Source organism: Primulina huaijiensis, chromosome 6, assembly GCF_012295235.1.
Source record: "Primulina huaijiensis isolate GDHJ02 chromosome 6, ASM1229523v2, whole genome shotgun sequence".
Lineage (NCBI taxonomy): Eukaryota > Viridiplantae > Streptophyta > Magnoliopsida > Lamiales > Gesneriaceae > Primulina > Primulina huaijiensis.
In genome coordinates this window covers 23,240,656-23,254,150 of record NC_133311.1, presented here as the reverse complement: position 1 = coordinate 23,254,150, position 13,495 = coordinate 23,240,656, and the positions used below count along the sequence as shown (strand labels likewise).

The 13,495-nt window shown below is 36.7% G+C and overlaps 2 protein-coding genes across 3 annotated transcripts; both read left to right on the top strand.

The window, feature by feature from the left end:
* Positions 1 to 415: 415 nt before the first annotated feature.
* Positions 416 to 8,742, top strand: LOC140978520 (DEAD-box ATP-dependent RNA helicase 13). Of its 2 annotated transcripts, none has more exons than XM_073443650.1 (15): positions 416 to 650; positions 1,053 to 1,361; positions 1,759 to 1,931; positions 2,017 to 2,211; positions 2,308 to 2,484; positions 3,260 to 3,639; positions 3,910 to 4,090; positions 4,981 to 5,103; positions 5,189 to 5,305; positions 5,969 to 6,073; positions 6,436 to 6,576; positions 7,036 to 7,101; positions 7,824 to 7,979; positions 8,269 to 8,350; positions 8,474 to 8,742. In XM_073443650.1, exons 1-15 carry the CDS (start codon positions 467 to 469, stop codon positions 8,524 to 8,526), a joined length of 2,442 nt encoding a protein of 813 aa, XP_073299751.1. In that variant the 5' UTR covers positions 416 to 466; the 3' UTR covers positions 8,527 to 8,742. The 2 variants fall into 2 exon arrangements, with proteins under 2 accessions (XP_073299751.1, XP_073299752.1); XM_073443651.1 differs by lacking the exon at positions 7,036 to 7,101 and adding an exon at positions 6,706 to 6,771.
* Positions 8,743 to 11,311: 2,569 nt separating this feature from the next.
* LOC140978518 (ammonium transporter 1 member 1) lies at positions 11,312 to 13,109 on the top strand. The gene has a single exon (XM_073443649.1). The coding sequence runs from the start codon at positions 11,426 to 11,428 to the stop codon at positions 12,935 to 12,937; it is 1,512 nt and encodes a 503-aa protein (XP_073299750.1). The 5' UTR covers positions 11,312 to 11,425; the 3' UTR covers positions 12,938 to 13,109.
* Positions 13,110 to 13,495: the final 386 nt, after the last annotated feature.

The following is a 13,495-nucleotide window of genomic DNA, read 5'->3' as shown; positions in this document are numbered from 1 at the left end:
ATTTTCTTTTAAAAAAAAAAAAATTAAACATTAGACATATTACCAATTAATCTACAGAAGAAGAAAACAATTTATATTTTGAATTAGTTGGTGTGATTAATTTGATTTTTTACAAAGATTTTTTACAAATGTTAATTGTTCTTGGACCCGAGCCTTGATGGAAGCCGTGGGACATAACTAGCTGCTCTAAAATATAGATAAGTTTTGAATCCTTCTTAAACTATTTGATTTACGCAAATCATAGTTTTATACTTTTTAATCAAATTTTTACAATATTATTATTTAATGAATATATATATATATATATATATANGTCCTAAATGATGGGCTAAAACTATCTAATAGATTGGGCCCTGCCTCCATATCCAACAGTACTATAGCCCAAAAATCATACATCATTGAAATCTCACACACATCCTTAAATCTCTGTTCTGTTCCATTGTGTTCCTGGTTTCGCCGTTCTGCAATGGTGTCCGAATCTCCCGACGAAAAGAAAGCCAAGCGGAGCTCGAAGAAAAAACGCCTGATGGATTCGGACCACAAATCGGAACGTTTGAACTCTCTTCCATGGAATTCCTCTCTTCCAGAGAGTAACGATGGCAACGACGATCTTTTCTCTCTCTTCATCGGTTCCAACGAGCTTGAGGGAGGTATTTCATTGGTTTCACCCTTTTTCTTAGATTTTATATTTTTTTTTTACATTAGTCTCAAGTTCAGTGTTATGAAAACTGTAGCCTTGGTTTAGTAAATTGTATCGCTGGTATATCAGTTCGTTTTATTTGAGGCTGCTGGTTGATATGATTTTTTCCTCCGGTATCCTTCTCGATTTTTTAGTGTTTGGTTGTTCATTTTTGTCAAACACGCTACTGTATTAAAGATTAAATCTTGTGCAGTTTTTATAGGATGGAACTTAGAAAGCCCTCGAATTAGTTTGTGAAAATAAATTAACTGACTTTTGAAAATTTGGCTCTTTGTGCAACGAGGGAGTGATAACCATAATCATGGTGTAATGATGAAAACTTGATGTTTATAACTATTGATAACGAGTGCAGGATTTCTTGCTCTTGAAGAGATTGATGAATCAGAATATGGGTTGGAAATTCCAAAGATCGAATTGGGAAATGTGAAGAAACGGGTAAGTGATAAAAGGAAAAGAAATAAGAGAAAAAATAGTGAAAGAAATGATGATACTATGTTTGATGGCGAGACTGTTGGTGAACCTGATGGAAAAACTGATGGAGTCAAACAGGAGGATGGTAAAGGGCAAGGAAAACTGGGAAAAACGAAGAAGAATGTGAAGAAAATGAAAATTGAGGATCAGAAAAATGACAGAGAATATGAAGCTATGGAAAAAACAGCTGGTTGGTGTTTACTTCTGTACTCAAGTACCTGTACTTTTTATTTACTGTAATTATGATGTCGCGTGTTTTTCATACCATTGCATACAACATTGATGGTCCGACAGTTTATGATTTATCGGTGCTATCTGATCCTAGGATGACTTAGGTTGATGAAATCTACCAAGTATTTCAATTTCAAACTTTTTCTGAACTTGGGTTCGTGTCTTCTGAATCATCTACATTTTAAAGAACTTTAAGGTTAACAAGCACTGCATCGTTTTTTATCTCAAGGATTTTAGTTGCTACTTCATTAAAAAAATTATCAGATGCCGAAACCATAATTCTTGTAATATTATGATGAACTTTTGGTTTTGTGATATTATGGATTTCAATCCACAACATGCAAATTTGAACTCAGCTAGTGCTGGAAAGGATAATTTTGAAGAGGATTCAGTTGATGAAGATGAATATTCCTCGTGGAATGAATTGAGACTTCATCCCTTAATAATGAAAGCAATATACAAGCTCAAATTCAAGGAGCCTACACCAATACAGAAAGCTTGTATTCCTGTTGCTGCTCATCAAGGCAAGGTGCGAAATTTCATCGAATTTTGGCATTTCATTGGAAGGTGTCAACAAATGTTGTATCGTTAACAGTGGTCAGTTCACTCGACAGGATGTAATTGGGGCTGCAGAGACAGGATCAGGAAAGACACTTGCCTTTGGTTTGCCAATTTTACAGCGGCTTCTTGAAGAACAAGAAAAAGTGGAAAGGCTCTTGGAGGAAAAAGGAGAAGCCAATGAGAGAATTGCTCCACGCAGTGTTATGCGTGCTCTGATTGTTACCCCCACGAGAGAGCTTGCTCTTCAGGTACTTGTGATTGCTTGTTTGGTTCTCTTTATGAATTCTGGAAAAATCGTGTACAAATCTGTTGTCCAGCAATTTACATGATGTCCTATTCTCAAGGTCACTGATCATATCAAGGAAGTAGCAAGGGGAACTATATTTAGGGTTGTTCCTATTGTTGGTGGAATGTCAACAGAGAAGCAAGAAAGACTTCTAAAAGCAAGGCCTGAAATTGTTGTTGGAACTCCTGGGAGACTATGGGAGCTTATGTCTGGGGGAGAGATTCATCTTGTGGAGGTTAGATTGATGATTTTTTAGTTCACTGTGTAGGAGTTTGTTTGATTGTGTTGTGACTTATGATCAACCATCATTGTCTTGAATCTAATTGCTTATTTTCAGTCCACAATTTGTTTCGCCTATTGTCATGTACAACTTTTTTTCATCAAGTGCTATAATGCTATTACGCGAATTTGCTGCTATGTATATCCACTGAGGATGCTCTGACTTACAGTTGAAAGATAGTATTCTTACCATCAGTCAGTGATATAATGAAACATTTTCTGCTCTGGAAATGAGAAAAAGTTCCTTCTTTCTGAGTCATTTCAACTGTTGTCTTTTGTGACCTACAATTGATGCATAAGACAATTGGCTTGCGATATCCATTTTTATATTATTTTAATATCTGCATTTGTTACCTTTCGTGACAACTGTTTGTATATTAATTGAAGCTTTGAGTTACAAAAGCATTGTCTTTTGTGACCCCACAATTGATGCATAAGACAATTGGCTTGTGATATCCACTTTTATATTATTTTAATATCTGCATTTGTTGCTTTTCATGGCAACTGTTTGTATATTAATTGAAACTTTGAGTTACAAAAGCTTGGTAATGAAGTTAACCTAACTATGAAAACCATTGTGATCTGATGGAATTCATAAAGGTTGGCATATAAAGTCAACAAGGTTAGCTTCTTATATTTCTGGGATAAAAACTTTTGTGCTTGCGTCAGAATGATATTTCATATTCCTCCTTAAACAAGAATAGTAGTGACTTACATTTTTATTGTTGCAGCTGCACTCCTTGTCATTTTTTGTTTTAGATGAGGCTGACCGCATGATAGAAAGTGGCCATTTTCGTGAGTTACAATCCATTGTTGATATGCTTCCCACGAACAGGGAATCAACTGAGAATCAGTCTCAGAATACCCAGAGCTGCATGACATTTTCGAGCTTCCAAAGAAAGAAAAGGCAAACCTTTGTGTTTTCTGCAACTCTTGCTCTATCTGCTGATTTTCGGAAGAAATTAAAACGTGGATCTTTGAATTCAAAAAAAGAAGACCTTAATTCAATGGAAACCCTTTCAGAGAGAGCAGGAATGAGGGCAAACACTGCAATAGTAGATCTTACAAATACCTCCATTTTGGCAAATAAGCTCATGGAATCCGTAGTCGAGTATGTTTCTTCCTCAGTTGGATTTTATTATATTTCTAACTTAGTCGTACCTGTTTTTTGAATATCTGGCATATTGTTTTCCTTAATTGGAATCATGTATTTAGATTGCAATTTCCATGTCAGGGTCAATATCCCATTTGTTATTACGACGCATGGTTCTTGTTTTTACCAGGCTTCTTCTTTTACATGCGTTCTTAAGTTGCTTGGTCCATTCCTCGTATTTGGTTATTTTTGCCATCTTGCTGGAAATGGCTTATCTGTGAGTTACAGATGCAGGGAAGAAGAAAAGGATGCCTACTTATATTACATTTTGAGTATTCATGGACAAGGTCGCGCAATTGTCTTCTGCACTTCAATATCGGCATTACGTCGCATTTCTTCACTCTTGCGTATCCTCGACGTCAATGTTTGGACCCTTCATTCAGAGATGCAGCAGCGAGCACGATTAAAGGTTGGTTATTTGTTCAACTACTTGACCACTGTCTGGCTTCGTTCGTCTTCTGGTAGTTGTGAATTTGTGAGATGAATTTTTTTCTTAATCTTACTTGTTTTGTATTATTCTATAATATTATGTCCTTATTGTCAACATTGTCCATTTCCTTTTTGCTAGTTTAGTGGTTGTAAAAACGTTTCCATCTTAGGTCAATCACTGGGTTCCATGAGTAATATAAAGTTGTTCCAAAGTCAGCAGTCAATTTAAGAAATGGAAGTGTCTTATATTAACATTGGCTGTTATGGAACAATTTGCTTCTTTAATCTGAACTGAACCGCATTGTTTGGTTGGTCGGCTAACTGTATAATGCACCCCCTATCACTCAGTTCCCTGAAACTAGATAGATTAAGACATTTTGAAACACTGATAGATGGCCTTATATTTATTTATTGGCTAAGTGGGCCACTTCCATGTAATAGTGCCATTGAAAGCAAAAACAACTTATAAAATGAAGAAAAATAGCAGATTATGTTGGCTTTGCTAGGAGTTAAAGGCCCATGTGTTTTGTTGAAGTGAGAATACAAATAATGCATTTAATCCATGTCTTCACTACTCAGAGCAATTAATAAGATTGCCTTAGACCAGTTTAAAATGCCTGGTTGACAAAATTCTATATAAAAACATTTGCAATAATTATAAAAAGAAACTTAATTATATAGAGTAAGACATTAAGCGCGTCCAAAAAGAAGAACAGATGAAACAAAAACTTAATGTTATTTTCTGCCTCTATGGTTGTCTCAGCTATGTTGTTAGAACCATATTTTTATTTTCTAAATTTTTTTATTGAATTTGCCATTTTCCCTTCTGTCACTTACATTTTGGTTTCTCATGACTTGTGACCGATTCAGGCAGTTGATCGTTTCCGTGCAAATGAACATAGCATACTTGTTGCTACTGATGCTGCGGCACGAGGACTTGATATTCCTGGTGTTCGAACTGTTATTCATTATCAGCTTCCACTTTCAGCTGAAGTAAATTTGCACCAAATATTATTTCTGATTTGCTTTAAAGTTTAAACCGATGCAATTATTGAGCAGAATCATATTTCTCTAATAGGTATACGTCCATAGATGTGGAAGAACAGCTAGAGCTTTTACTGATGGTTGCATCATTGTTCTAATATCACCAAGTGATGCATCGAAATTCGCAGCTCTGTGCAAGTCATTTTCAAAGGTAATCGGTTATTTATAGTTTTCAAACATAAGAATAACTGTAAGGTAAGCTTAGTATTACTTACGACTTAAATTAAATATGAAAGAATGCAGTTAAAAATTTGGATGGGCAGTGCATGTATCATGACAACCTGGTTTTCCAATTATCTCTGGGGGTTTGTACATGAACATGTGATTGGACTTCTACACATACATAGAAGTTGTCCATTTATCTTCTCTGGGTTGATGCCTGACCCCAACCTTTGATAAGATATCTTCCTCCCACTGCTATGTGGTCATGCTATCCGAGCTTTTGCTGCATAACATGGTACCAGGCTTAGTGTCTGTGATACTTTATCTCATTTGCTGTTGTTTGTTGGCATTTGTCAATGCATGCACCGTCTTCCTTCTGTTGAGCTTATCTACGAGAGCAGCATCTTGAAATTTGTAATAGGTTTTGTACTATTTTTGTGTGGATAGACTATGTTAGGTAGTTTGCACTTTGCACGGTGATTTGTAATGACGTACGTTTTCAATTATTGCATGTCTCTGTTTATTTAGTTCCCTGACTTGTGTTGGTCTTTGTGTTAATGTTTATGATGGGGCTATGCCAAATATTGTTCTAAAATGCAGTTTCTGTGAGTTTAATTTACATGGAACTTTATTTGGAATGCGTGTTTTACAGGAAAGTTTTCAGCGTTTTCCTATTGAAGTGTCATACATGCCAGAAATTATGAAGCGATCATCTCTTGCACAGAAAATAGACAAAATTGCGCGGAAGGATTCCCAGGTAATGTGGAATTTCTTTGATTTTAACGAGGGGGTCACTGAACATTGGAGTTGCTCGAATAGTGGACATTTTTAAATTTTCTGATTCTGAACAAAGCCAGTGGCTTTTCTTATCCTGGAGTATATGTGATTATTCCTGCCCATATCTGCCCATACTAACATTTAGTTTCATATGTGCTGTCTAAAAAACGTACAGGATTTGTCCCCTTATCAACCCATTCCAACACCTGGAATTTTCTGAAATTGCTAGATAACTACTATGGTATCATGGGTCATCCTCTAGAACTGTGTGATCAGCTTTACACTGGCATCATTTTATGGGGATAATGGATTGCTTGATTGCTCAAAAGTTTTATCCTGCAGGAGAAGGCAGAGAAAAGTTGGTTGGAGCGAAATGCTGAATCAATTGAACTGCTTTTGGATGATAATGACAGCGAGGATGAAAGAATGAAGAAATACAGACAAAAGAAAGCCACATCAAATCAGCTTAAGAAGTTGCAGCAAGTATGTGATTAAATAAGAGATGTTATCCCATGTTCAATTGGAATTTTTCCCGTGTTACATCTTAAAGATGAAACAGAGCAGAATTTCGTGGTATATTTTGTGACCTAGTCATCTCGTGTTAAACTGCAGGAGCTCAACTCTCTGCTTTCGAGACCATTGCAACCTAAAACATTTGCAAAGCGATTTTTGGCTGGGGTAATTACGTGTACTCTGAAACANAATGCTGAATCAATTGAACTGCTTTTGGATGATAATGACAGCGAGGATGAAAGAATGAAGAAATACAGACAAAAGAAAGCCACATCAAATCAGCTTAAGAAGATGCAGCAAGTATGTGATTAAATAAGAGATGTTATCCCATGTTCAATTGGAATTTTTCCCGTGTTACATCTTAAAGATGAAACAGAGCAGAATTTCGTGGTATATTTTGTGACCTAGTCATCTCGTGTTAAACTGCAGGAGCTCAACTCTCTGCTTTCGAGACCATTGCAACCTAAAACATTTGCAAAGCGATTTTTGGCTGGGGTAATTACGTGTACTCTGAAACACAGACTTTTGTGGTATAAATACATGTGGACATATTTCGTCGCATTTGGATTAACTTACAAACTGTGAAGGGGAGCCCTTGATTTGAAAAATGGTTTGTGTCATTTATTTGCTTTCTTCTTTTGTTTTTCTTGTCAATGTTCATTATATGGGCGCTGTGGAGAATGCCAGTGCTTCCTTTTTTGAGGAATTTGTTCATTGTATAATCCAACCAAAAATAAAGGAACGGGGGAAACTGGACTTGAGTAGAGTGACTTGTACAAATTACGAGGTATAGGCACCTTTGACGTATGAAAAAGACCGATTTTTTCTATATTTGTGTTGTTCGTCCGAATACTCTGCAACGTCCTATACATGTCATTGGAAATGTCTTTAAGTATTGGATGCGAGTAAATTGTTTGAGAGATTAATTGACAGTGCCAAGTTTTAATCGAACATGTGTGTTTTGGCAATTATGATGATGCCAATTCTTGAACAATGCTTTATGGAGAAAATTCTAAAAACAAATTTCTTTCCTTGAAAGAAATTATATGGTAATACATCCACCAATAATTAAGATGTGCATCCTTATGTCAGGTTTACCATCGAACTTTTGATCATATTGATTAGCAGCATTTGATGAAGAAAGCATGCTAATGCTCACTCGCTTCTCTTGCATGAAACTTTTCAATGTTCCACAAACTGATGTCAACTGTTTCCAGGCTGGTGTCTCACCACTTCTTCAACATCAATTTGAAGAATTAGCTAGACAGAAAATTTGTGGTCCAAGTAATATTGTCCAGAATAAGAGGCAGTTGGTGGTCATAGGTCAGGATTGCGTGGAGCCACTTCAGGCATTGAAGAGCGCAAGCAAAGAGGTATTATGCTTCCATGTGTATAGTACTATCCTGCAGAATTCACGTTGGAGTTTGAAGAAACTGATATACTAATTTAGGGACTTGTATCTCATAGTTCTAATACACGAACAAATAATTTTGTCCGAAATTTCATTGTTGCTCCTTGTGTATGCATGTCACTGATTGCTATTCTTACAGTGAGAACTAAAAATCAAGTGATTATTTTTTATTATCTTATGTCGATATTTCTTGTTGTAGCGAGCCATTTCTTGCTTGACTCAAATCCCGGTCTCTACATTGATGTTTTCAGGCGAGCTTGGATCTTAAAGAGATCGCAGAAAAGCACAAGAGTATGAACGACTTGAGAAAAAAGAGGAAAGAGATGAAAAAACGTATTTCCATCTTTCCTTCTTGCATTTTTTCTCCACCAGCACGGTCCATGTCATTCTTTTATTCCTTTATTGTGATCATCACTATTCTCTTGAGCTCAACCTTGGCATTTCTGTGCTAACCAGGTATGCACGAGCAAAGACGAAAGCAGAGGAGAAAGCTAAAGCAGGGAAGTTAGCATAACCAACAATACGGATTTATAGCAAGTATGGAAATTTGTTTTGAACACAACATTTTGTTTCATTGCTGTTATTGGTTTGGTCATTCTTGTTCGGATGATATAATATGGTAATGTAGCCATGCTCCAGGTAAATTAAAATTTTTAATGTGATAATCATTTTTGACGGTTGTTTAATATTTAATACAAAGTAGAAGATGAGATTTTTGTTTGTTTGTTTATTTTGAAGGAAAGAAAACTTTTATATTGAGTCCTCTTTGAAAGAAATATTTTAACTTTGTATTTTTGGTTTGTTTCATATCGAGTATATCTTTGTCTGGCAATTATTTACATTAAATTTCACCCTTGGATGTCTACTATCCAGTGTATGTTGGATTCAAATTAATATTTTAAAAAAGCAACCCATCATTAAATGATTGTTTGGGTACATTGTATCTGCAATTGACTTGTCTTTTTAATTGAAAATTGTGGGTGAAAGTCAGTTTGATTTCGCCGTTGCCTCTTGCTTTGTTGCTTATATATTTATGTAATGTAGTTGACTATGGAGGAATGCACCTACGTACGTCCTTTAAAGAACACGCTATGTACGGCGGAAGCAATCGCTTTCTTCCCACAAATATGCCGTGAAAAATTCTTTTGCAACACAAAATTGTGATTGTCAAAAGAAAGTGAAATGTTCACGAGTATTAAATAATGTAAAATCAGATAATTAAGTATAAGCATATGTGGGTACATTCAATGGAAATAAAATAATAAATCTACACTATATATTAAATTTGATTAATTTATAGTAACCAATTTGATCGATCTGTAGATGTCAAACTAAATTTACATATAATATCCATCGTATTTCAACTAAATTAAATGCAAATATTAATTAAAAAAATTTATGGAAAAACCGACAATCCGTTAGTTGGGTCGACCTGGTTCATATGTTCGATCGATAAAAAATAATATTTTTGACGTGACAAAAAATTATTTTCTCTTTGATCAGGTCGGAGATCTGTATTATAAAATTAAAATATGAAACGATTTCATATCAATTTTTGTGTTCCAAAATTCGAAATTTACCTAACACATAGCGTATGTGTCTCTATCACTGGTTTGAATGAATTTTCCGGTTAAATTTAATATTAAAAAAAATTATTCTAACATTTTTATAATAATTCTTCTAAAAAAATATAACTTATTCCTCCATTAAATCTATATTTGTCAAACTGAATATTTAAAAAGAATAGATTGACATCTACTATATATACATTAAAAAACGACGTTGGGACCAATCATTTCCGTATATATACCTAATAAAAGCGCGTTGAATTGTATACAAATTCATAATCCATGCGTATCTTCGACTAATTAATAATTCTATTAAATTTGCTTCAGTTTTCATTCGGTGGTATTAATCTTTCTACTTGAATTCACTTTTAATTGATGGAAGAAATTTTTTAAGTCCTAACGTCCGACTCATATTTCTTTTTATATTCTGATTGTATACTCGGGCGAGTATCTCACCCGACTCCTCCCTTTTTACCCGGGTTATATCAGGTTCTTTATTCGCATATATTCATGATTAAAATATTAACTTACACATTGAAATGTTAGTTTATGATTCTTGTTTTCAATCAAATATTATGTATATTATAATTGAGTCTTGAATAAGATATTATTCGAAATTTAAAATATAGGTACAAGATGAATTATAAATAACGAACGATTTTTTTATGACTTTACTCGATTAATTGATAATGGAACAATACATAGTAGGATTGGACGAATTCGTGCATCATTGCAGTATTTAAAAATTAAAAGGCACTTTTGGTTTAATTTCCAAGCAATTATGCGTTCACTTTTTCTTTCAAATGTTTTTTTCCTACGTCTCTTCTTTATGTTCCCATTGATTCCTCCAGTAAATGAAAGTCAATTCAACAAACTTTAAAGCTTCTAGAATGCTTTCTTTACTTGTCGTCCAAAAATTTCTTCAAACGAACACACACACACACACATATATATATATAATAATTTGATCTTTTATACAATAAGTATGGACGCATATGTAAATATTGTTTTGACATATGTGTGAATATCATTTTTGATGATATTCATGTATTGAATGTGATGACATGATATTTTGGAATGTATAATTAGTTTTTTTAATAATTGTTAAAATAAACCCCATTGAATGTGGATCTTGAAAGAAGAGAAAAAAAAAAGAGTAGGTCTCTTGTGAGATGATCTCACGAATATTTATCTGTGAGACGGGTTAATCCTGCCGATATTCACAATAAAAAATAATATTTTTTAATGGATGACCCAAATAAGAGATATTATTAATATAAAAAGTAATATTTTTCACGGATGATCCAAATAAGAGATCTGTCTCATAAAATACGACCCGTGAAGTTTTTGGGAAAAAAAGATTCGAATCTTTATTATTATTGGTGTTGCCCTGTTATTTTGTATGAATCTTAGATTATTGGTTTTAACTTGAACGTAGAATCACCGCAAGAATCTAACCACCGAGGAGAATCTACCGTATCACAAATTATTATTATTTTCCTAAATTAAAATAAACACACTCCCCTTTTCAGGGGAATTTCCTCCCCCGCCCCCACAAAAATTAAAGGGGTCAAAATTTTAAGTCGTTCATTTTTTGAAATGACCATTTTGCCCAGCAGTCTAATCATTATTGTGGCAAGATTTATTTTATTTTATATAAAAATGGAAAAACTGGCGATCAATGGCAGGTAATTTTTAACCATAAAGAAAAGTCAAACTTCACAGGCGTCTTTTGCTCCTCCTGTATAAATCTGGATCTAACAGCATCTCTTCATCTCTGCACTGAATCTTCTCTCTAGTTTCCTGCCCTATTGTCTTCTCCTAGCTGCCACGCCCAACCATGGCATCCCTGATCTGCTCAGCGGATCAACTGGCGCCGCTATTCGGTGCCAACGTAACCGGCGCCGCAGCCGTAGCTGATTACATCTGCGACCAATTCTCAGCTGTTTCAGACAAATTTATCGACACCTCCTATGCCGTGGATTCCACGTACCTCCTCTTCTCCGCCTATCTCGTCTTCTCCATGCAGCTCGGATTCGCCATGCTCTGCGCCGGTTCCGTCCGAGCCAAGAACACCATGAACATAATGCTCACAAACGTCCTCGACGCAGCCGCCGGTGGTATATTCTATTACGTGTTCGGCTTTGCCTTTGCTTTTGGCTCGCCATCTAACGGATTCATCGGCCGCCATTTCTTCGGCTTGAAGGAGATGCCGTCATCCCTATTCGATTACAGTTTCTTCCTCTACCAATGGGCTTTCGCCATAGCCGCGGCCGGAATAACCAGCGGCTCCATAGCCGAGAGGACCCAGTTCGTGGCTTATCTGATCTACTCTTCATTCCTCACGGGATTCGTTTATCCGGTTGTCTCCCACTGGTTTTGGTCTACCGACGGATGGGCCAGCGCCGGTAACACGGGAAACCTATTGTTCGGAACCGGAGTGATTGATTTCGCCGGGTCTGGCGTCGTTCACATGGTTGGAGGCCTTGCGGGTCTATATGGAGCATTGATCGAAGGCCCTAGAATCGGACGGTTTGATCATACGGGTCGGGCCGTGGCTCTACGTGGGCACAGTGCCACGTTGGTTGTGCTGGGTACGTTCTTGTTATGGTTCGGCTGGTACGGATTTAACCCTGGTTCGTTCACCAAGATCCTGGGCGCGTACACGAGTGGAAGCTACTACGGACAGTGGTCGGCGGTCGGGCGGACGGCGGTGACCACCACTCTAGCTGGCTGCACCGCCGCGCTAACCACCTTGTTCGGCAAACGTCTTCTTTCCGGGCACTGGAACGTCACAGATGTATGCAACGGGCTGCTGGGCGGATTCGCTGCGATTACCGCTGGTTGCTCTGTGGTCGAGCCCTGGGCGGCCGTGATATGCGGCTTCGTGGCGGCGTGGGTGTTGATAGGGTGCAACAAGCTGGCTGAGAAGGTGAGATACGACGACCCATTGGAGGCGGCACAGCTGCATGGAGGCTGCGGCGCTTGGGGGATTATCTTCACGGCTTTGTTTGCCACCAAGAAATATGTGAATGAGGTGTACCCGGGTAAACCGGATCGGCCATACGGGTTGTTCATGGGTGGGGGTGGGAAGCTTTTGGGTGCCCATATCATTCAGATTTTGGTGATAATTGGGTGGGTCAGTGTAACGATGGGCCCATTGTTCTACATCCTACATAAGTTTAAGCTTCTTCGGATCTCGGAGGAAGATGAGTTGGCGGGTATGGATCTGACCCGACATGGTGGATTCGCTTATGTGTACGAGGATGATGATGCCCATAAACATGGGATGCAAATGAAGAGAATAGAGCCAACTACATCTAATGGCATATTAAGAAAACAAGTATCCTAAACTTAGTGTGTGAAAAAGAAGTTAGGCTAGAGATTCGAAATGTTATTATTATTTTTTTCTTGAAAATTCCTACTTTATTTGACTGACGACTTTAGTCATATGATGATGCGTGCTATTGAGTGGTTGTAATTGAAGATAATGTGAACATGCACTATATTTGCTTTCAAGTAAATCCCATGTAAGTTTACATCAAATATTTCTCCCCTTTTCTCAGCGTTGATTCGATTCCTCACGTCCTCGGGAGTGTTCCGCTAATGGGATTTAGCTTATCAATGTTTTTTCGAGTAAGTTTTGGTTTACAAGATAAGACATGATTAATCCGAGAGTTTACCACGAATCAACAAAAAGAAACTTTAGATTTATGCTGAATAGATTATAAATTTAAATCGTGTACTTAAGATCCCATCGGATCCTCTTCAAAAGTTAGGTCACCTGACGGTTGAACGAAACATTAACCAACTGAAATAAATCTCGTGACATTTATTAAACTTCGAAATTCGGAATGAGGAGAGAGTCCAATGACATTCGACGTCGTATTGGTTTACATTTGTTTGAATT

Bases quoted from the DNA above. Each gene is read 5' to 3' on its own strand.
- LOC140978520 (XM_073443650.1), top strand. From the start codon at position 467: ATGGTGTCCGAATCTCCCGACGAAAAGAAAGCCAAGCGGAGCTCGAAG. The intron at 651-1,052 runs GTATTTCATTGG...TAACGAGTGCAG, and splicing joins TTCCAACGAGCTTGAGGGAG to GATTTCTTGCTCTTGAAGAG. The intron at 4,091-4,980 runs GTTGGTTATTTG...TGACCGATTCAG, and splicing joins AGCAGCGAGCACGATTAAAG to GCAGTTGATCGTTTCCGTGC.
- LOC140978518 (XM_073443649.1), top strand. From the start codon at position 11,426: ATGGCATCCCTGATCTGCTCAGCGGATCAACTGGCGCCGCTATTCGGT.